This window comes from Salminus brasiliensis, chromosome 1, assembly GCF_030463535.1.
Source record: "Salminus brasiliensis chromosome 1, fSalBra1.hap2, whole genome shotgun sequence".
Classification (NCBI taxonomy): domain Eukaryota; kingdom Metazoa; phylum Chordata; class Actinopteri; order Characiformes; family Bryconidae; genus Salminus; species Salminus brasiliensis.
Window position 1 is genome coordinate 37,686,306 of NC_132878.1, and position 23,627 is coordinate 37,709,932.

At 43.2% G+C, this 23,627-nt stretch overlaps 1 protein-coding gene across 2 annotated transcripts in view; it reads left to right on the forward strand.

The window, feature by feature from the left end:
* nbas (NBAS subunit of NRZ tethering complex) overlaps positions 1 to 23,627 on the forward strand; it is a 239,159-nt gene that overhangs the window by 14,543 nt on the left and 200,989 nt on the right. For both annotated transcript variants that reach the window (XM_072678887.1, XM_072678895.1), the window contains exons 9-18: positions 2,545 to 2,643; positions 9,030 to 9,168; positions 9,374 to 9,439; positions 11,426 to 11,554; positions 12,050 to 12,113; positions 13,701 to 13,894; positions 17,184 to 17,447; positions 18,306 to 18,431; positions 19,134 to 19,285; positions 22,326 to 22,463. In XM_072678887.1, the coding sequence (XP_072534988.1) occupies positions 2,545 to 2,643; positions 9,030 to 9,168; positions 9,374 to 9,439; positions 11,426 to 11,554; positions 12,050 to 12,113; positions 13,701 to 13,894; positions 17,184 to 17,447; positions 18,306 to 18,431; positions 19,134 to 19,285; positions 22,326 to 22,463 (1,371 nt within the window). The remainder of the gene's footprint in view (positions 1 to 2,544; positions 2,644 to 9,029; positions 9,169 to 9,373; positions 9,440 to 11,425; positions 11,555 to 12,049; positions 12,114 to 13,700; positions 13,895 to 17,183; positions 17,448 to 18,305; positions 18,432 to 19,133; positions 19,286 to 22,325; positions 22,464 to 23,627) is intronic.

A 23,627-nucleotide genomic window follows, 5' to 3' on the forward strand; every position in this document is an offset into this window, starting at 1 on the left:
GTTGTGAGCAATCCATAGCCCTAACAAGCAAATTAAGGTCTGAGATCATGGAAAAAGTTATCAGAGAGCTCAAATCTCTTGCTGTGCAACTTTTATGTGTTGCTAAGTTTTTTACTTTTTCATTGTAAAATTGCACATTACAAAAACCAATATCACTAATCTTGCTTAAAATGTTGAAAAGGATGTTTCAGATTTGCCTTTAATGCCTTATGGAGATCAGCTCATCTTATACTCACGTAAATATCCACAGTACCAGCAATTTTATTAGCACTATATTTGGAGTGGTCCTTTGTAGATGATTAATAAACTTTTAAAACAGAGTATCAGTAACATGTCAACAACATATCCAGAAATAGCAGCAGTAAAGCATCCTATCCCTTACCTCAATCCAAAACCCAGTTCTAACCATCATCCTGGCCCTAATTCTAACCTTAACCCCAACCCAAAACCTAGTTCTAACCTTTATTCTTACACTAATCCTTACCATAACCCTAACCCAGAACCTAGTTCTAACCATCACCCTGTCCCTAATCCTAACCTTAACCCCAACCCAAAACCTAGTTCCAACCTTTATCCTGACTCTAATCCTTACCATAACCCTAACCCAAAACCTAGTTCTAACCATCATCCTGTCCCTAATCCTAACCTTAACCCCAACCCAAAACCTAATCCTAACCTTCATCCTAGCCCTAATCCTAACCTTAATCCCAACCCAAACCCGTATGCTAACCCTCATCCTGGCCCTTAACCTAACCCCAACCCAAAACCTAATCCTAACCCTCACACTGGCCTCTTAATCTCAGTCTAATCCAGTTAATTTCCAGTTCCAGACTGGTGTCAGCAGCAGCAGCTGGTTGAGGATGTTGAGGTGGTCTGTATTAGACCTATTAGATAATGAGCGATTTCTCAGGTAAACATCTACAGATCTGAACCTGGACTCCCCAGATAAAGTGAAGAACAGCTGAATTCAGTAGACATCTCCAATAAAAGTCTCTTCATGATCTACTGAAGGTCCAGATGCTGCTCCATCACTGAGATGTAGTTGATCTGCTACTGAGAGTCTGAGGAGTGCTTATTTAATCTAAAACGGAAACACTCCAAATAAAACATGCCCAGAATTCTGCCCAAGGGTACCCAAACTGTTGCATGCCACAAACAGTAATAACTGGTTTAATCATTTCAAAAATCTGAACAATTTAGTTGAACAAAATGTCAAATTTAAAGGAAGTAATTATGAAAAAATGTATTCACCTTCTTATCAGTTTGAGGTTTGCTAGTTGCACCTGAACAGGTTTTAACACAGAACGTAAGTGACGGAACCAGAAGTGTGTTGTTAATTAACACCTCGAACTTTGGAGAGTGTTAGTGATTGCAACGCTGCCCCAAATCTCTGCGTCAACAAGAGCAGGTGTTCGGATGTAGTGTGGGTCTGTGCTTGTAACATGCTGTGATGTAAGAGTCTTGGGAGCAACTGAAAACAATTCCCACCAAAGTAAATCCCAGTTTTTCAGTTCTGTCAAATGTAATTCCGTAAAATTGATGCGGAAAAAGGCCGGCCATAGATTTCTTTGGCGGACTTTGTTTTTAGAGGAAAACATGTAAAGTGCTCTCAGCGCTGCATATCTTCAACTTTTCAAAGTCTTGGAGTTCGTCTCATTTCAGATGACTGGTTTCAAGAGAGCGCATTTAATAAATAAATAAATAATTAAAAAAAAGAAAAAAATTAACTCTTAGTTCTGGGTGTCCTCAGTGGGACACTTTGAAGTCTTGGATGAAAGCTGTTTTTCCTCAGTAACCCTCATTGCTGTCGTTTGTGGACACCATTGTGATTTGGGGTTTTAAAGCCATTTGTAAACCTTTCGTGGAATATTGGAATGGTTTGCCCAAGACATTTAAGACATGCAAGCCACCCAAAATTTAGCACCCAAGAGCCTTATAAACCACCATTGTCCTTGGCCTTTTAAACATTTTTTTTGAATACACGTACTTGCAGGTTCCAACCCAACTGAAAATATAATATAATATAATATAATATAAATATGCTTGGGTTTTCTTTTGTTGTTTTCCACTCAAGCTATATGGTTAGTGCAGCTGTCAAGCAGCGGAGGCTTTGACACAATTCGGGGCTTGCAAGTGGCTGCTGCTACTGTTTCTAGCTTTGCGACACACGATGGCAGCAAGTCATCCGGTGTCAGAAACCTCATAATGGAAAACCATATCTCCTTGCCTTTTTTTGTTTGTTTGTTTTTACTAACACTGTCAGTTCATAGACAAAAACAACCTGTTATGCATTTATTGTTATGCTGTCATCTTAAAAAAAATAAAATAAATAATAATAAAAAATATATGTGCAACTTTTTGGCCCACACCAGTTTAGTCCCGTCCACTCAGATCAGGTTTTCACCTGATTTTTAACCATGTGCTATATATAGGATGAACAGAACGCATTCAGTGATCCTTTAAAGTATGAATCCTAATACTCCTAATACTGCATTGTCTAATAGGATTTATTTATTTTTTTTGTCGTTTGTATTTGACCTTCAGCATGGGAACCAATCAGGGCTTTCAGGAGAGCCACACCTTCAGCTTTTCCAACCATTATTGTAATGGCGTGACGGTGGCGATCTACCATCCAGGCCACAGGTGAGTGCCGAGTCAGAAATCCCAGAAAAGTAGCTTCACGTTTTAGAATCTGCTACAAACTGTCTCCACTTGACCGTACAGGGGTGAATACCCCAGAAACGATCAGTCTTGGCTTATAACGGACAAGCTAATGAAGAACTTAAGAAAAGAACCCAGTCATGTCAGCCAAGCTTAATAAATCAGTTTAGCGGACTTCTCCCCTGAAGCAGCGATTCCTAACCACCAGCAATCGAAACATGAGTCATCGAATTCCACTTGAGTCAAATACACAGTATGCCTTCCCTGTGGCAGACTAGGGTCGATTTCCTGGGCAGACAAGCCCACCGCTTTACACCACAAAAAATCCCACCTGTGTAACATCATTCAAACATAAGTCACTCTGAATAGGAGTGTCAGCCAAATGCCTTAAGAAAAGAAACACATCCATGTGTGGGTAACAGCACTATTATTTTACTAATTCTAAAATCTGGTGGATAAGGCTTAATTTTCATCTCCAAACATAGGCATAAACATAAGTTTCAAATGTCTCTAAATGCTTCATCTGCCCATAATTCATAAACACAACAGAACTGAAATAGGGTTCCACAAATATAACATGCACTGATCACCCGTAATGTTACCACCACTTACCTAATAGCGAGTAAATCCCCCTTGTGCCACTACAACAGATCTGATATTTTAAGGTATGAACTCCCTGTGTGTTGGGGTATCTGGCTCCAAGACATTAACAACAAATAATCTATAGCATCAATGAGCCTTAGGTGCCCATGACCCTGTCGCTGGTTCATGGGTTGATTTTTCTTGAAGCAGTTTTGGTAGGTACTGACCACTGCATACTGGGAACACCCCACAAGACCTAGTGGCTTAGTGGTTTGGAGATACTCTGACCAGTTATCAGAACATCACAGTTTGGCTCTTGTCAGAGTGCCTCAAATCCTATATGTTTACCCATTTTCCTGCTTTTGACACACCACTTTCAAGTATGGACTGTTCACCCACTGTCTAATACATCCACCCCTTGACAGATGCCTCTCTCTCTCTCTCTCGCTCTTATAACTATAATGAATTGAAGACTTGTATTATGTATGTATGTATGTTCTATGTTCTGCAGTTCTCCACAGCCATGGCTTGGTTAGGTTTTTTTAAGTCTATAGTGCATTACAAAGTTTTTAAAGACATGTCTGATGATTTACCAGACTGCAACAAGTGTAATCAAGAACTCATGATGGGTTTAAAAAAAAAAAAAGCCTTTAAAAAGTGGGATTTTTTTCTGGGGAACAGGCCAGTCTAGTGTGTAACCTGTCACCAGGGGGCAGTCTTAGTCCAGTGTGAGTGTGTGTATACGTGTGTATGTGGATGTGACTGGATTAGCTGTGGGGCAGCCTGCTTTCTCGTCTTATCGCCTCCTCACACTGGTCTTTGGCTTAACTGATGAGAAGTTTCTAGAAGGTCTGGCTTTGACACAGGCCTCTTCTCCCTCTTTCTCGTTCTCATTTGCCCGAAACTGCAGACCTTTTTTCTCTCTCCAGCTCAGCTCCATCTTTCTCTCGCTCTTCCACTGCTCCTCGCTCCTTCAAACGCTCCTTCCGTTCTCACAGTGGGTGTGTGTATGTGTGTTTGTGTGATGGTCTCTGAAATTTAGAAAAGGACATGACCCTCTGGCCTGTCTGTGCTGCACAGCTCTGCTCTGTCTGTTTGTCCCAGCTGTTTGTCCCAGTTTATATCCTGAAGCCTGAAGTGTTATTCTGTGCCTGGCTTGGGGGCAACTGAAAAACATGGTGTAAGATCTGGGTGAAATGAATATTAATATTATTTGATATCACGTTAATTTAGGAAAATAATTGTTCGCTAGAGTTAGTGTATGTTAAACCTGTCAGCTGTTAAACCTAAAAGCCTGTCTTAGACTGTCTGGCTGGTTTAACTCTGGCTTAAACAGACTGAGACAGGCTAACTCTGGCTGTCAGGTTTAACTTCACTTTAAACAGACTAACAGTTTTAACTCCGACGTAAGACAGGCTAACTCTTTGGCTGCCTTAGTCTGAGGTTAAAGTTGTTAGTCTGTTTGAACCTAAATTAAACCTTTTAGCCAGAGTTAAGTCAAGTCAAGTCAAGTGGGTTTTATTGTCATTTCAACTACATACAGAGTACACAGTGAAACGAAACAACGTTCCTCCAGGACCATGGTGCAACATAGACACAGTGCACACAGAACACAAGTGCAACACAAACAAGTGCGGACACTGTCTTAGTCTGAGTTAAAGCTGAATAAGGCTGGCAGGTTTAACTCCAGCTTAAACAGAACAATTCTCGCCAACATCCCAGACTGAGACAAGGTAACTTTTTGGTTATCAGGGTTAACTCAGACTTAAATAGACTGTCTTAGTCTGAGGTTAAAGCTGTTAGTCTGTTTGAACCTAAATTAAACCTTTTAGCCAGAGTAAGCCTGTCTTAGTCTGAGTTGAAAAGAGTTAGGCTAACTCTGGCTGGCAGGTTTAACTTTTAAACGAAATAATTCTTGACAACATCTCAGACTAAGACAGGCTAAAAGATTTAACTCTGAGTTAAACAGACTAACAGTTTTAACTCTGACTAAGACAGGCAAATTCTGGCTAAAATATTTAACTCAGGCTTAAACAAACCAAAAGTTTTAACTTCGACTAAGACAGGCTAACTCTGGCTAAAATATTAAACTCAGGCTTAAACACACCAACAGCATTATCTCAGAATAAGACAGGCTAACTTTTGCTAAAAGATTTAACTCAGGCTTAAACAGACTGTCTCCATCTGAGTTAAACCTATTAGCCTGTCTAAAAAGTAAAAAGTTTATATTAAAAATAGTTGCCACCATGTTTGCCCATTAGCTTTGCCTTAGCAGGTTATCACAGTAGGCTATATTTTGTTTCCTACTCAAAATATTTCTATAGTTTAGTCAGGAACATTCATATCTATGTCTGCGTTTGGACCTAGTGGATATGATAAAATGCAGTACTGTATGTGCAAACACTAAAGCTGAGCAAAGTAAAAGAACCAATAATGTGCATCACTCACTAAAGTCAGAGTGGTTATAGAGTTCTCTCTCTGAAGCTGAGGGGTAGAAGCAGCTTTTTGTGGTGATTTGATTCTGTTATCTGTCAGAGGAAAGAGATGAAATATGAGGTGTGCTGGTTGCGAGGGGTCAGTGGTGATTATTGAAGATCTTTTCTTGATGTGCTTAATGTGCAGGGATTGCGCTGACGGGACGTCTGATGTGATAATTTGTGAAGCCCCCCTCCCATATGTTCTATCCTTCCTCTTTCCTCTTAATAGCTGAGTCAGTATGGCCATACCAGCCTGTTATACATCACTGTCACCTTTATCTAGAGCTGCAAAAAACAAATATTTTGATATTTGATTATTCAGGTGAATAATCTGCAAAAAATTCATAGCATAGAACAAACAAATAAATAAACACATGGGATGATCTTTTTAACATGAGGTGCAGAAACAATTACAGAACAACAACAACAACAACGAGGACAGAGCTTATAACAGATAGGTAGAACGGTTCCACAAACACTTATATAGTGGCTCTTATATAGTGCTGTTTAAATGATGGGTCCTATAATGATGATAAAGGGAAGTGTCTTTCAGCATGTAATGAAGTCTGATGTTATGGAAACACCAGTAAACTGAGCTGTGTTTCACCACTACAGTGCTGTGTTTCGTAACTGTGGAGCTGTGTTTCACCACTACAGTGCTGTGTTTCGTAACTGTGGAGCTGTGTTTCACCACTACAGCGCTGTTTCGCAACTGCGGAGCTGTGTTTCACCACTACAGTGCTGTGTTTCGCAACTGCGGAGCTGTGTTTCACCACTACAGTGCTGTGTTTCGCAAATGCGGAGCTGTGTTTCGCAACTGCGGAGCTGTGTTTCGCAACTGCGGAGCTGTGTTTCACCACTACAGTGCTGTGTTTCGCACCTGCGGAATTGTGTTTCGCAACTGCGGAGCTGTGTTTCGCAACTGCGGAGCTGTGTTTCACCACTACAGTGCTGTGTTTCGCAACTGCGGAGCTGTGTTTCACCACTATAGTGCTGTTTCGCAAATGCGGAGCTGTGTTTCACCACTACTGTGCTGTGTTTCGCGAATGCGGAGCTGTGTTTCACCACTACCGTGCTGTGTTTTGCAACTGCGGAGCAGTGTTTCGCCACTACAGTGCTGTGTTTCGCAACTGCGGAGCTGTGTTTCGCAACTGCAGTGCTGTGTTTCGCAACTGCGGAGCTGTGTTTCACCACTACAGTGCTGTGTTTCGCCACTACAGTGCTGTGTTTCGCAACTGCGGAGCTGTGTTTCACCACTACAGTGCTGTGTTTCGCAAATGCGGAGCTGTGTTTCACCCCTACAGTGCTGTGTTTCGCACCTGCGGAGTTGTGTTTCGCAACTGCAGAGCTGTGTTTCACCACTACAGTGCTGTGTTTCGCAAATGCGGAGCTGTGTTTCACCACTACAGTGCTGTGTTTCGCAAATGCGGAGCTGTGTTTCACCACTACAGTGCTGTGTTTCGCAAATGCGGAGCTGTGTTTCACCACTACAGTGCTGTGTTTCGCAACTGCGGAGCTGTGTTTCGCAAATGCGGAGTTGTGTTTCGCAACTGCGGAGCTGTGTTTCACCACTACGGTGCTGTGTTTCGCACCTGCGGAGTTGTGTTTCGCAACTGCGTAGTTGTGTTTCGCAACTGCGTAGTTGTGTTTCGCAACTGCGTAGTTGTGTTTCGCAACTGCGGAGTTGTGTTTCGCAACTGCGGAGTTGTGTTTCGCAACTGCGGAGTTGTGTTTCGCAAATGCGGAGCTGTGTTTCACCACTACAGTGCTGTGTTTCGCCACTACAGTGCTGTGTTTCGCACCTGCGGAGTTGTGTTTCGCAACTGCGGAGTTGTGTTTCGCAACTGCGGAGTTGTGTTTCGCACCTGCGGAGTTGTGTTTCGCAACTACAGTGCTGTGTTTCGCAACTGCGGAGCTGTGTTTCACCACTACAGTGCTGTGTTTCGCAAATGCGGAGCTGTGTTTCACCACTACAGTGCTGTGTTTCGCAAATGCGGAGCTGTGTTTCACCACTACAGTGCTGTGTTTCGCACCTGCGGAGTTGTGTTTCGCACCTGCGGAGTTGTGTTTCGCACCTGCGGAGTTGTGTTTCGCAACTGCGGAGCTGTGTTTCACCACTACAGTGCTGTGTTTCGCACCTGCGGAGTTGTGTTTCGCACCTGCGGAGTTGTGTTTCGCACCTGCGGAGTTGTGTTTCGCAACTGCGGAGCTGTGTTTCACCACTACAGTGCTGTGTTTCGCACCTGCGGAGTTGTGTTTCGCACCTGCGGAGTTGTGTTTCGCACCTGCGGAGTTGTGTTTCGCAACTGCGGAGCTGTGTTTCACCACTACAGTGCTGTGTTTCGCAACTGCGGAGCTGTGTTTCACCACTACAGTGCTGTGTTTCGCAAATGCGGAGCTGTGTTTCACCACTACAGTGCTGTGTTTCGCACCTGCGGAGTTGTGTTTCACCACTACAGTGCTGTGTTTCGCAAATGCGGAGCTGTGTTTCACCACTACAGTGCTGTGTTTCGCACCTGCGGAGTTGTGTTTCGCAACTGCGGAGCTGTGTTTCACCACTACAGTGCTGTGTTTCGCAACTGCGGAGCTGTGTTTCGCAACTGCGGAGCTATGTTTCGCAACTGCGGAGCTGGGTTTCACCACTGCGGAGCTGGGTTTCGCAACTGCAGTGCTGGGTTTCGCAACTGCGGAGCTGGGTTTCACCACTGCAGAGCTGGGTTTCGCAACTGCAGTGCTGGGTTTCGCAACTGCGGAGCTGTGTTTCACCACTGCGGAGCTGGGTTTCGTAACTGCAGTGCTGGGTTTCGCCACTACAGTGCTGGGTTTCGCAACTGCGGAGCTGTGTTTCACCACTACAGTGCTGTGTTTCGCAACTGCGGAGCTGTGTTTCGCAACTGCGGAGCTATGTTTCGCCAACTGCAGTGCTGGGTTTCACCACTGCAGTGCTGGGTTTCGCAACTGCGGAGCTGTGTTTCACCACTGCGGAGCTGGGTTTCGCAACTGCGGAGCTGTGTTTCACCACTGCGGAGCTGGGTTTCGCAACTGCAGTGCTGGGTTTCTCAACTGCGGAGCTGTGTTTCACCAAGAACAAAAAAACAAACAAAAAAAACAACAACATTTGATCTGACTGATGGAACAGGGTGGCAGGTCCAGACACAAATGATTTGTAGTTCTCAAATACAGAGCAGTTTGATTTGAGCTGCTTTTCTAAACAAAGCAGTTGCAGGATTTTTTGGGGGGAGTTTAGGCTCAGTTGTGGTCGTATTAGTTGTGCAATGGTGGTAAATGTGTCTGTGTTCTCTCTCTTAGGTTGCTGCTGGTGGGCGGCTGTGAATCAAGCGACAGCAACTCCTCCAGGGCCACTCGCTGCGGCATCACTGCTTGGAGGGTGTTATCCGGGTCACCCTACTATAAACAAGTGACCAGTTATGAAGACGACGTTGGTGCGGTAAGGCGCACGCACACTTCCGCATGCACGCACGCACAGAGGGAATTGTCCATTAAGTGCAGATAACTTAATTTAAAATTTCCCCAGACTTGTTCACCGCCGACTGATAATGGTTGTAATTTGCAAGGCAGGAGAATAATTAAATATTCTGAATAAATTTGTTAATTAATGGAGATGGTAATCACAATGTCTCGGTTCTGTCCAGTCCCAGAGGAGAGGCCTTTTCAGGATGCCTAGTTTTAGACTCTTTGCCAGGCAAAACAACGAGCAGGTAATTACTTTTTCTTTCCCTTGTGCTTTCTCTACACCTTTTTGTCTTATAGACTTTCAGTGAAATAATGGACTGCTTATCAGCGCTATGTTGTTAATTACTTACATTTGTATTGTTTTATAGAATAGTCTGTAGTAGGTCTTTGACTTGGCTGTTTGTATCTGTGTACTCTACTGTTCAAACATTTGGAATTACAGCGCTTTTATTCATTATTTATATATTAATAAAAGTTTGAACCAAGTTGAAAGATTGCTTGTCACATACATAGTCATGCACGGCATAATTAGTGGTGAAATGCTTGGAGAACTGTCCGCTCGCATGAAACAATCAACAAAACAAGGAACAAATTTAACAAAATTGAATAGACTTGCACAAAATGGACATTTTTTTTTTAATCAGGGGTATTAAAAAGAGTTTATCCTGCTTTAGTTGGAGTCTGTCCTAGGGGGAAGGCTTTCTACAAGATTATGGAGAATTGCTGTGGGGAACTGATTGCTTTCAGTGACAAGAGCATTACTGAGGTCAAGATGTTGGATGATCACCACCCCACATCATCACCAACTTCCCAACTCCTCCCAAAAGCACTGAATGGGACACCATTCCATCATTTGCTTCACAGCTCAATGCTGGGGGCTTTACATCCCTCTAGCCCACACCTGGCATTAGGCATGCTGCCAGTAGGCTCATGTTTATCTGCTCCAGAGAGTGCTAGTCTATCAACAGTATTCCATATGGGGACTAGACAAGCTGTGTATGTGCATTTGTACAAATTGGTGCAGCTTAAGAGTCATACAACCCTGGAAATTTGATTAGCTCTTATCAGCATGAGATTCTAATATTTCAGTCGTGTTTAAGTCATCCACAACTGTTCATCATTCTGGACACTTTTAAAATGACCCTACTGATTTATCTGGAACCTGTGACGTGCATTCATTTATCTGCATCTTGAGTGTTCATTCTTTATATTGGTGTTTGGTTGTCTGTTTAGTTTTAAGTATATGTGCTGTTTTAATTAAGCCACAAAGGTTGCAGCCTAACCTACAATACATTTCATCAGACCTTTTAAATAGAGTTATCAGAGCATATATAGAGTCTTACACATGGCCACAGAAGCTAAAAGACTAGATTTACCTGAAAAAATCACCAATTGAATTGGCTGACAAATAAGAAATCTGCTTAGTTAACAGGTCTACAATTCTGGGAAATGGTGAGTTAAGTGAGTAGAAGATGAACTGATCTATAAAGAGGAGCAAGAGACCTAAACACACCTCGAAAGGTGAAAGCTAAAGATTTTGCTATGGCCCTCACGGTCCCCAAACCTCCTGAAAACTTTAAAATATTAAATACATGTTTCATCTTTAACTTCATACCTTTTTTTAAAATCAGATCATTTTTATACACTTAGCTATACATAGTACAAGAAATAGCATGGGGTGCCCAAACCTTTGCATGCCATCTACCATTGAGGCACTCTATCAAGTTGCACCCACTACTGTTACAGATGTGCAAATGCGCATGCTCACACACACAGCTTCTCTGTAGAAAAGTACTGGCAATAGAGGATATAAATGAACTATTGGCACAATATCTAATGCCAGACATGGGCTAGAGGGGTATAAAGCCCCCCCAAGCATTGAGTTGTGGAGCAGTGGAACTGTGTTCTCTGGAATGATGGTGCTTCATCCAATTCTCCTAGTAGAGTAAGCCTTCCCTGGACAGTACACAGTCACTCCAAGAAAACCATTGATTTCAGAAGAAACAATGAATGAGCAGGTGTCCCAATACTTTTGTCCGAATAGTGTATGTCTAATAACATCAGACAGCAGGTGTTAGCGAAAGTGATACTTCATATCCTTGGGGAACAGTGGCTCTATATTTTTTATTGACAGCATATCTACAGTGTCTGGATATGTATTCTTTAGTGTGTGTTTGCACTGTGTTTGTGTGTGTGTGTGTGTGTGTGTGTGTGTGTGTGTGCGGACTCAGGACGGCGTGTTTAGGATGAGCGTTTCTCCTGATGCTTCAACGCTGGCTGTAATCCACTTCTCGGGCACGCTCAGTCTGTGGGACGTTCCATCGCTCAAGCAGAGGAGCAGCTGGATGCAGGAGGAGCAGGTAATGAACTCCCTCTGCTGGGTGTCAGCAAGCCGCGAGCCGTGGCCAGCACAGGTGCAGTGGTGTGCGTGAGTGTGTGCTTGTTTTCATTCATTTAGTGAAATCAGAGCAAAATAAAAAGTGTCTTGTGATTTTAGGACCCACAGAATGGTTCTGGGTTTTTGATTTTGTTGTTCTGACATATTGATAGTTACCTGTTTACAATACATAGCACACACATGTATTACCTCCCTGTTCTGACGTTATATAAAAATGTGTGTATTTTTAGTGCTCTTGTGGCACACAGTACAGCTATACTGGTCGTATGGCTGATTTAGACGCCTCTGTGTATTCAGCACAGGTGCTGTGACTTCACACAGAGCAGCTTAGCACAGTGAACAATCTCTTTACCATTCTCTCTCTCTCTCTCTCTCTCTCTCTCTCTCTTTCTCTCTCTCTCTCTCTTTCTCTTTCTCTTTCTTTCTTTGTCTGTCTCGCGGATCCTCTTTGCCAAAGCCTGGATATGAGGAGATCAACCCAGAGTGGAAGACTTCACTGGAGAAAAGAAAGAAAATAAAAGGTAACTGGGTCTGTAGAGGCGGGGTTTGTGATAGCGCTTTGTTAAAAGATCACAGGGAGTCAGTGCCAAACATTAAAGGCCACTAACTGAGAGTGTTATCAAAGTGTGCAGGCCTGCTGACCGGGCAACAAAGGATGATCCCCACTGAGGAAGGTTCTTTTATTTATTTATTTATTCATTTATTTATATTTGAGAAAGAAAGTTAAGTGTGGTAAGAAGTGAAAGATATAGGCCCAAATGCTTTATTGTTTACATAGTTTGTATAGACTATGATCCAAAAGATCCCTCTAAGCTTAGATACTACTGCATACAGAAGTCAATATGGAGATCACAATACTCTGCATGCATTACACTCTGCCCAAGTTTTCTTGGAAGATGTGGGTATTCAGTCTGGGTTTGAAGCAAGCGAGCGAGCGGGTGAGCAAGCGAGCGACTCTGCCGTTTGGACACCCGGGAGAAGTTCGTTCTACCGCTTCGGTGTCAAGACAGAAAAAAGCCTGGACGCTCATCTTCTGTGGATCCTAAAGGATGGCGGCTCAAACCATACTTGAAGCTGGATTAGCTCTTTGTACAGGTTGGGTTTTGACCACTGCCATCAAGTTTGGAGGGGCTGGTTCATTCTTGGTCCATTCTTTAGCATCAGCCTTTTGAATCTAATATGGGCATCTATAAGAAGCCAGTGAAGGGGGCGCAGCAGAGAAGTTGCATGACTGAACTTAGAAACATTGAAGTCGTGCCGCCGCATTCTGGATCAGTTGCAGGGGCCTGATGGTGCGAATAGGAAGACCAGCCAGAAGGGAGTTGAAGTTGTCGAGTCTTGAAATGGCAAGAGACTGAAAAGGGCACCTGTGTGGACTTTCTGGAGAGGAAGGGTTAAATTCTCTGTATATTGTAGAGGAGAAATATGCATGGCAGAGTCCGGTCACATATTTTACAGCATATATTTATACTGAATACTGAGAACTATAACATTTTTAAGGCCTTGGTGTTTTCCATAAAATACTTCAGGTTGCGCTGCACCCACACTTCTCAAACTATCAACTACATCTTTTCCTGTTTTTATTTATTTTTTTTTTTTCATTTCTTTTTTTATAATTAATTTATTTTTTTATGGACCATGTACAAAAGCATACCCTGCATTTCTGTCTTGTCAGAGTCTAATAGACAGGAAATAAATGACAGGCTGCATGTTTATTTCTGTAATAATACCTTTTAAACACAGACGCGAGCACACACCTTCTCACGCAGCTCAGTAAGTTATTCACAGTGTAGCTGCTGATGGAGACGACAGTGAAGGAGAGAACAGAGAGCTTTAATAAAGATCCTGTAACGGAGGTGTTAAATTCACACTCTGACATTTTGATCAGACACTTTATATCACACATTTTCATAATGCAGCGGCAGCTGCACCTCCACTCCCCAGTGCCCTCTGTCTGTCTGTCCTTTCTTCCCCTGCTATATATATATATATATATATGAATGAAACATGAATAAAATAAGACATTCATTAATAATATAAATGATATAAACACTCCCTCACTCTCACTCTCTCTCCCTGTGTGTGTGTGTGTGTGTGTGTGTGTGTAGACAAGGAGCAGTATCAGTGTCTGATGGATGTGGGATGGTGGAGTGATCAAGCTCTGATCCTGGCTCGCTGCTCCGGCTCTCTCACCGTTTCTTCCGTGCGCTCTCTCTCTAACCTGCTGGGAAAATCCTGCGAGTGGTTCGAACCCTCTCCCCGGGTCACGTCTGCGCATGACGGGGGCTTCCTCAGCCTTGAGGTGTGTGGAATTAATTAATTAATTAATTAATTTATTTATTTTTTCTAATTACTGCACATGCCCTTCACAGGACCCTCTGTTGACCAAGACATCTGCAAACTAACATATGAGGACATTGGAAATGGACTAGATATATTTATACTAGCTATTCTGAGAGAAAGTCACACAACCTTCACCTGCTTTAACAGTCCTGTTCAGTCTGTCCCATGTTCAAAGGGGTGTTTAATCGAAAGATACAAAACACTGAGGGCAGTCTTTCTAAATGAATATATGAAGAAGAAAGTTCTGGTGAAAGAGCATACTGCAGAGTTTATTGCACTGTCAAAAGATTGTGGGAGCGTATTATTGTCCTCATGTTAGCCAGTGTTAAAGTCAACTTTCTGATCACTCAGATGTGTTGAATGGGGAAAGAAATATTGTTCCTGCAGGACACAGTGCTACACTCAAGCAGCAGACAGCAGTGCAAACAAACGGTACATAGAATTAAATACCAAAAACATCTAAATAATACTCCGAACTATACAACCGATGAGGACAGTAGAGACTAGACCAGTGTAACATGGGTCCATATTGTCGTAATTAACCATCAGTGCACTTGTAATTAGGGGTCCAAGCACCAAATGCTTTTTTTATTTTTATTTTGATGTATCCTAGTGAGACATTTACTATCACCTTTTCAGTTTTGAAAAGAATCGGCCACTGAAGGGTGTGACTTTGCATCTGAAACTGGATTCATTGGTGGATTTTGCAGTTGTGTTTTGAAATAAATGCATAGCACTTTTCAGACTAGGATTTTGATTTGATGGTAAATTATTAAAAAATGACTTTTGGCTCCAAATATCAAATTATTGTGGATTTGGCAATTCAGTTGTAAATTCAAAAATTGTTAATGTCAATTGGGAATCATATGAGGTGTGCAAAATCAGGCCCCTTTTAGGAATTTTAGGGGACGTCACAGCATTTAATGAAACTGAATTAGTAGATTTAAAATATAGTATATAATTGATCATAATAGTGAAGACAATAGAGTTATAAAGTAACACGCATGCGCGCACACACATGCTGTGATCAAATCTTGCAGCTTTGCATACTCCTTCACATCTGAGGAGCTTCATGAGGAGCCCCCTGGGATACTTTTCCAGCAGGCTTACAGGAGTTCCACATATCCGGAGGCCTTGTTGTCAGCTGAAAGCTATTTGGTGAGCTACCGTTTCAAAGTTTGGGTTTGCGAAGGAATTCCTGTGTAGGCATCAACTTCACTATTTATATTTGCGATATGTCTTTAAATGGCCAGATAAATAGCCTCAGCATTTGTTTGTAACAGTGTGCACATGCACTCATTGAGCAATTTATTAAGAAAACCTGCACACCTCTTTATTCATGCAGTTATCTGATGAGCCACCTTTATGGCAACAGTGCAAACTCCTTCAGGTAATGTTCACATCAACCATCAGAGTCTCACTGAATTTGAGAGTGGCATGATTGTTGGTGCCAGATAAACTGGTTTAAGCATTCCTAGAGCTGCTGGATTTTAGCTCAGTAGTCTCTAGAGTTTAGAATCAGATTGATTTACAAAAAAAAAAAATGGCCACTGAGCGTCAGTTCTTGGGGGATGAACATCCCTTGTTGATGAGAGAGGTCAACAGAGAATGGCCAGACTTCTTGGAGCTGACCGAAATGGCTACAGTCCACTTCAGCCAAGAACAGAAAGCTGAGGCTGCATTGGCTCAGCACAGGCTCACCAAATCTGGACAATTGAATACTGGAAAACCATAGCCTTATATGATGAATCTTGATTTCTACTGAGACACACAGGTGGTAGGGTCAAAATTTGGCTCCAACAGCTTGAATTTGTGGACTCAACCTGCCTTGTGTGAACAGTTCAGGTTGGTGGAGGAGGTGTAATGGTGTGGGGACAAAAAATACCAATTTGTGCATTGCTATGACCATGCACCCATGCTACCTTCAGCATGATGATGCACCATCACGTTAATATAATAATTGTGATTAATTAACAACACGTTGAGCATCTTTTAGGCTCTAAAACTTGTACGTTGGAATTAACGATCTGAATTTGATGGATGGAGCTAATGAAAGATAAAACTGCCGGTGGAATAAGGAGCATTGATAAACAAAGGCCATCGTCCGCGCTGCCACTGGGTATTTGTAGTGGTCTCCTATGTAATATATTGGTTCCCACCTGCTGTGGCAACACCATGAAGAAAAGCAGCCGCACCAATAAAGCCAGCGTCAAATTGAATTGTTAGAGAGAAAGACGAACAGATGGAGGGAAACTTGCACGTGTGTGTGTGTGTGTGTGTGTGTGTGTGTGTGTGTGTGTGTGTGTGTGTGTGTGTGTGTGTTTAAAGTTTGTTCTCCCCTGCAGCAGGTTCTTTTTCATCAGATGCTGCTGACTCCTTTAGTTTTTCTCTGGTGAAGAGAGTGATGTGACTGTGATATCCCCTTCCCTTTCCTTCTCTTTCTCTCACACGCACTCTCTCACTCCCCTCTATCTTTGTCTGCAGGGCATCATCATAAAGCTGCTTCATAGAGAAGAACACCCCTGCTCTTATCTCATCCCTCTTTTATTATTTCATATCTGTCTTCAGGCTGGCGGTTTTTGGGCAAGAGTGGTATAACAAAGGGGAAGCTGGAGGGGAGGATGTGGGGAGTTGTGGGCGGGTGGCAAGGGTAGTGCAAGAGTAGATTTAAGAGGTGTGTGTCTGTGTGTGGGGAAGGAATCAACTTTGCATCCTCCTCTCTTGCTGTTTAACCCCCCCACCTTAAAAGGGTTGACAGAATGCCCCAAAGTGGGTGGCTCAGTGTTCTCTCAGTTGGAGGGTTTGAACATGTGGGTACTTTTGATTGGCTGGTTAGACCAGTGCTCTTGTAAAGATAATAATGTAATGACTGAAAAAAGACTGTATCTATGAGTAGAACTTGGAGAGAGAATCCTAAGGAGGCAAGATCACACTAGGCTCCTTTGGAGCAGCCAGGCTGTCTTACTTTATCTTACTTTTTACTATTATCTTTATCTTTTGCCTTGCTCACTTTAACCTTTCCTCTTATACTCTACAGGTAGATAATGCAGATATTATTCATATATGGCGTTTGCCTCTTTTATCTGTGTTGTAGCTTCATTGGTTAATTCATGGCCAGACTGTATATATAGATACAGGATGTAGGTATGGAGTGAATGGTACAAATTAAAGAGGGTAAAGATTGCGTTTTGATAGTGATCTCTTTTTCCTTCTCCCTCTCTCTCTATCTCTTACTCTCATTCTCTCAGTGCGAGATAAAACTAGCTCAAAAGCGCTCCCGTGTGGAGAGCAGCGGCACCGGTGAAGAGGGAGATGACGGTGAGGAAGACTCCGACTCCGACGAAGAAGGCTCTGCGAAGGCTCGGTATTTTGGCTATGTGAAGCAGGGCCTATACTATGTGACGGAGATGGAGCGATTCGCACCACCAAGGAAGCGCCCTCGCACCGTCACCAAAAACTACCGACTGGTCAGCCTGAGGTCCACCACACCTGAGGAACTCTACCAGAGGAAGGTGGGTTGGGTGGAGGGTTTTGGTAGAGCTGTACTCTGTGACTAGGTGCTCTCAAGCTTTTTGAGCACTCTCTCACACTTAACTCAGATGCGAAACTATTATTATGACTGATTATAATGAATGAATGATACAACACTACCTACACCATATTTTGGGTCTCCCTCTACACACCCCCACCCCCCCACCTCCAGCACCTTTTAAGCGCTTCAGACATCAGTAAGAGTTCTGTAATAAACAGCTTTAGAATATATGACTTTCCTACTTTCCATGGGGTGCCCCAAGCCATTGGGAGGTGAGGGTAAATGTCCTAATATCAGCTGGTATTGACTGGGTACAATAGTCTTATAACCATATACCATTATTTTCTGTGGGCGGGTGGGAGAGGGACACAAACTATGTGTGTGTGTGTGTGAGAGAGAGAGAGAGAGCACAAGATAGAGAGGACGGAAAGGAGAGTTGGAAAAGAGAGGAGAACACAAAGGCCCTTGTTAGTAGTTCTGTCAGCAAAACAAGCACCATGTAGCACACCGAAGCACATCAGAACGCACACTAACCCATTAAAGCACAACAAGACACAACAGGGCACCTTCAGAGTGAAGCCCAATCTAACAGGAGGCAGAGTGGGCTTTGAATATTGAACAGTGCTGTAGTAACACGGGCCATTGCGGCCTAGCAGGTTCCGTTTCCCCAGAGTGATTTGCGAGTGCGGCAGCCTTTGTTGTGGCTGGGCTAACAGAGGTGATAATACTGCTTTGTTTACGACACAGCTGCCTAATGAGGAGCCCTGGGAGCTAAGCACAGGCATTAACCTCTGTTTGTTTTGTGTGTGTGTATGGGTATGTGTGTATGCACATGTAGATTGATAATGAAGAATATGGGGAAGCTCTCTCCCTGGCTCATGTCTATGGACTGGACTCGGATTTGGTCTATCAGAGGCAGTGGCGGAAGTCTTCTGTCAGCATCGCATCTATTCAAGACTACTTGGTAAGTGCATGTATTTTCCGTACATATGCAGGAGTCGTGTGGTGAAAAATTCGAATCAAATCTGGCCCAAATAATTTGTTGCAATGTTATTTGTTTATTGTATCATGAGCAAAACATTGAGCCTAAACTGCATTACATTTCTGCATTCCTCACACCGTCCTTTAGAGCGAATGCATTTTAAATTCATGGTATCCAGGTGACCTTGCCACAGCGTACAACAACCCACTTTCCACTTGGCCAATGAAACTAAAACATACCTGAGAATTTAATGATGTGGAGCACTTTATATTGTAAGATGAAAAAAAAGCTCAGTTTAACATGTATGAAAAGTCGGTATGTCGGCATATTGAATATAATATCTCAACTATGTGTAATGATCCATATCCAGAGCATATGTCTTATGTGTTATGCTAAACCTATTATCACAGGACAAAATGTTTAATATGTTCGTGGCAGTTTTCAGTTCATTTGCACCATCAACGGCCTAGTCTATGACTACTGGATAGGTTTTTATCTGCAGTGAAAATCATAATGGATACCAGTGTGCCCTACTGTGTCAAATAAGATATCAGATAGTTCAGGGCATGGCTTACAAGCTACATTTGCCTATACAAGCTATTTCCATACTAATTTTGCCACCTTGTGCTTAAAGTGCTTCACATCTTGTGACTGATCAACTGCATCTCTCTCTTTGTCTCTCAGAGTAAGATAAAGAAGCGTTCCTGGGTGTTGCATGAATGTGTTGAGAGGGTCCCTGAGAATGTGGATGCTGCCAAGGAACTCCTGCAGTATGGCCTGAAGGGAACAGACCTGGAGGCCCTCATCGCCATTGGAAACGGAGAGGATGGAGGCAGGTGTGTATCTTGCATGCTGTCACACAAAATATGGAGCAAGACAGCAAAACGGTTCCCAATAAGTACATCAATGCCATATGTTTATAAAGTACAGAGTAGACCGCTCAGCCAAGAGCCAACAAAACTGCCTGGTCAAGAGTTTCAGGTTGCATCTTTCCTCTCCTGCCTTTTTATTACTTAGTCAAGAAATGCATAAATGTGGGGTTTTATGAAGTGTTGGCCCTTTTAGAATCTACCCATCTACCCTTTAATAAAAACATCAACTAGGGCTTTTTTTATTATGCGTGATGTGCCATTAGCGTTGTCCTAAGCTAGCTAAGCATCAAAGCTGTTGTGTCAGACTTCAGAAGGTTGCTGTTGTTGCTATTGTTGAAGTCAGTAGTGGAAAGCAAGGCACCACACATGTTAACACCACACCACACAAAATGAACAATGTGCATCAACCATTGCAAATTTATTTAGCATTGAGCCTTATTTTACCGAAGACTTTTGTAGGTGGTTGGTTGGTTGGTTGGTTGGTTGGTTGGTTGGTACACACCCAGTGCACCCACTCTTTCTTTTTGTCTGCTCCCTGCCTGCCTTTGCTCCCTTTAACTTCCCTTGTCCACATGAGTGCTCATTAGTGAGGGACACTATAGTTTGTGGTTCTTTGTGGCCATGAACAGACTAGGCTGCTCCTAGACAAACTTTAAAAAAGGGCTACATAAGGTGGCTGTAAAGTTCTCACCTTTATTCCCCAGCCTTTCAGCTCTGCTCTGCCATATACTTTCTTTAACCTCTGCATTTTTAAAGTCAGCAGATTACTGCTCGTCATATAAGTTATTGTGTTCTGCTGCCGGCTAGATGCTCATTTGTTTGGTCTGCAACTACAGAGTTCTGATTTGGCCTGCCTGATTTTAACGCATCTGGAAAACGCTGGAAAGGGTTCTCAGTCCGCCAATTTCAGGCTCTGTGGGAAAGGCATCATTTCCCCCATCCGTAAAAATCAGCCTGTGTGAAAGGAGGAATTGTGCTAACTTTCCTGCAGTGTGTAATGATATGATATTGATATGATAATAAGATTCCTCTACTTAAGACAGCCTAGGATTAACTGTAGGTGATTTGACTACTCATTCCTTCATTAAGTTAAATCAGGTGTTTTGCAGCAAATGGCTTGTAAGAAAACACTGTGATGGCTGCAGGCAATACAGTGATGGCTGAGGACATCAGAGATCCTTAACTAGCTACAGACAAGCATATTTACCATTCGTGTCGGACACAGATGGAACCTGGACGCCTTTAACCTATCCGTGCAGTGAACACTACCACACATTAGTGAGCAAACGCACACAGTGACAGTGAGCACATGTGCCCAGGGAGCAGAGAGGGTTAAGGGGGCTTGCTCAAGGGCCCAACAGTGGCAGCTTGTCAAGCTCGGGTTGAATCGAACCCACAACCCTGTCAACCCTGTTGAACCCACAACCCTGCTTCAAGTGCTGAACCCCCACTGCCCCACAAAAGATATCAAGTGCTTCATGCAGACCTTTGGGGATTTACTTGATGACTTGAGAATGTGCGTAAATTGTATTTGGCAGGCATGACCCCGGCTGAAAAGAACAAAAACTTTTCAATTATGGTTATAACCTCATGCAAAACTAGGGCTGGGCGATATAATGAAAAATATGTATCGCAACATTTAAGGTTTTTACAGTTTCATGGTGTCACGCTATTTTAATTTAGTAAATTATCTGTTTTTGCGAGTAAAATTTAATTGCTTTAGTCAATTAGAGATACTAAGCATGTCTGTATAGGTTAACAGTGACTTACTTTATTACTGATCAGACCGTAGGCCGCATTTTTTACAGGATACCAGGATATTAAGCTAAATCCTCTACACTGAAGGTGTACTTTTAAATGCGTAGGACAGAAATCAGTGTGTTTGATTGGTTAGATGATTTATTCATTTGTTTATTTATTTCTGTTTTGCTGTTTTGTTGTTTTATTACTTTTTATTTTACTACTAATAGGTTTTATTTTAATTTTAATTTAGATGAGGTTGAGATGCTAAGTTAACATTGCTAACAGACACTGGGCTAGGCACTAAAATCCTTATTTATTTGCTTTACACATCTTTTGAAAAGAATTTAAACAAGCTAAAAACACAATTTAGTAAAATAGATGGCATAGATAGTCCTTATTTGAACACTCTGCAGGGACGTGTTATTGTTTTCTAAAGCACATTGATGTATCTGTGGGAAGCAAATAAAGATCTAAAGGGATTTCTGAGCAAGCTGATGTTATCATTAAATATGTAAATATGTTAAATATGTTAATATTTAGGCATGTATTTATGGATTACAGTTTTTTAAGATCAAGTCTTGTGTTTGTTAACCATGTTAGCCTTGCATCTCCTGGTCTAAACTTGACTGCATTTGGAGTAAGTGATACATATTGTCATTAGACTTTTAGCTAAACTGTTCCTTTGTGTATGATACAAAGCTGTCTAAAAGTTTGGGCTGAGGTAAAAATGGTAATAGCACTCTGGTAATAATTTTGTTACTGCACCTGGCCATGTGAAACTAATCCACATAGTACCTGAAGCAGTGAACATCCCCTCCAGGTTCAGTCTTTAAAAAAGTGCTGATCTTGCACTTATTAAGAACGTCTCGTAATTGCACTTGAAATTCTCTCCTCTGCTGTGTTGTGTAGTGTATGTTTTGTGTACTAAGTGTCTTAAGTATCAGCTCTGACTCTTGTCCCCGACAGTCTAGCCTGTTCACAGTAGCTAAGGATACATTTACATTGGGGGGCGTCTGGCAGCCGCTTTTATCCAGAGCAGCTAACAGTTAAATCTTACTAAAGAGGTAGGTGGGTGTAGTGTTAGAAGCAACTCTGTTTTGGTGTGGTGTAGTATAGTGGATTTCTGAAGTGCACAGCTAAGCACTTTTGTAAGACACTCTGGATAAGAGGTTCTGTTGTCTTGCATAAAGTGTTGTAAATGAGCCGCTGTTGGCATGGTGGCTTGTGAAGCTGTTTCATTGACTTCTGTTCTCATGCTCAGATTCATCTTGCCGGGTGACGTTGACATCGATGACTCTTCTTACGAAGATTTCCAGTCAATGGAGGAGGAGATGGAGCGAAAGAAAGAGCGAGAGGCAAAGAAGAGACAGGAGCTGCTTAAGAAAGTGGACTTCAGCAAGTATGTTATTATGTACACACACACACACACACACACACACACACACACACACACACACATGAATGCAGGTTCAGTAGGAAATATGCAATACATGTCATTCTATAGAGAGAGGGTTACAAAAGGGGAGATGGGTGGAGACGGCAAAAGGTGAGAGAGAAAGAGAGAGAGAGAGACGAAAGGTAGGGAGAGGGAGGACAGGCTGTGAGACACAGGAAGGAAGAAAATCCAGAGAGGGAGAGAGAGATGGGAAGAGAGAGTGAGAGCGAGGGATGGGAAGAGAGAGTAAGAGCGAGGGATGGGAAGAGAGAGTGAGGGTGAGAGCGAGGAATGGGAAGAGAGAGTGAGGGTGAGAGCGAGGAATGGGAAGAGAGAGTGAGAGCTAGGAATGGGAAGAGAGAGAGAGGGATGGGAAGAGAGCTTGAGAGAGCGAGAGATGGGAAGAGAGCTTGAGAGAGCGAGGGATGGGAAGAAAGCGCGAGAGAGCGAGAGATGGGAAGAGAGCGCGAAAGAGCGAGGGATGGGAAGAAAGCGCGAGAGAGCGAGGGATGGGAAGAGAGCGCGAGAGAGCGAGGGATGGGAAGAGAGCGCGAGAGAGCGAGGGATGGGAAGAGAGAGCGCGAGAGAGCGAGGGATGGGAAGAGAGAGCGCGAGAGAGCGAGGGATGGGAAGAGAGCGCGAGAGAGCGAGGGATGGGAAGAGAGCGCGAGAGAGCGAGGGATGGGAAGAGAGCGCGAGAGAGCGAGGGATGGGAAGAGCGCGAGAGAGCGAGGGATGGGAAGAGAGCGCGAGAGAGCGAGGGATGGGAAGAGAGCGCGAGAGAGCGAGGGATGGGAAGAGAGCGCGAGAGAGCGAGGGATGGGAAGAGAGCGCGAGAGAGCGAGGGATGGGAAGAGAGCGCGAGAGCGAGCGAGGGATGGGAAGAGAGAGAGAGAGAGCGAGTGAGAGCGAGGGATGGGAAGAGCGAGTGAGAGCGAGGGATGGGAAGAGCGAGTGAGAACTAGGAATGGGAAGAGAGAGTGAGAGCTAGGAATGGGAAGAGAGAGTGAGAGAGCGAGGGATGGGAAGAGAGCGCGAGAGAGCGAGGGATGGGAAGAGAGAGAGAGTGAGAGCGAGGGATGGGAAGAGAGAGAGAGTGAGAGCGAGGGATGGGAAGAGAGAGAGAGT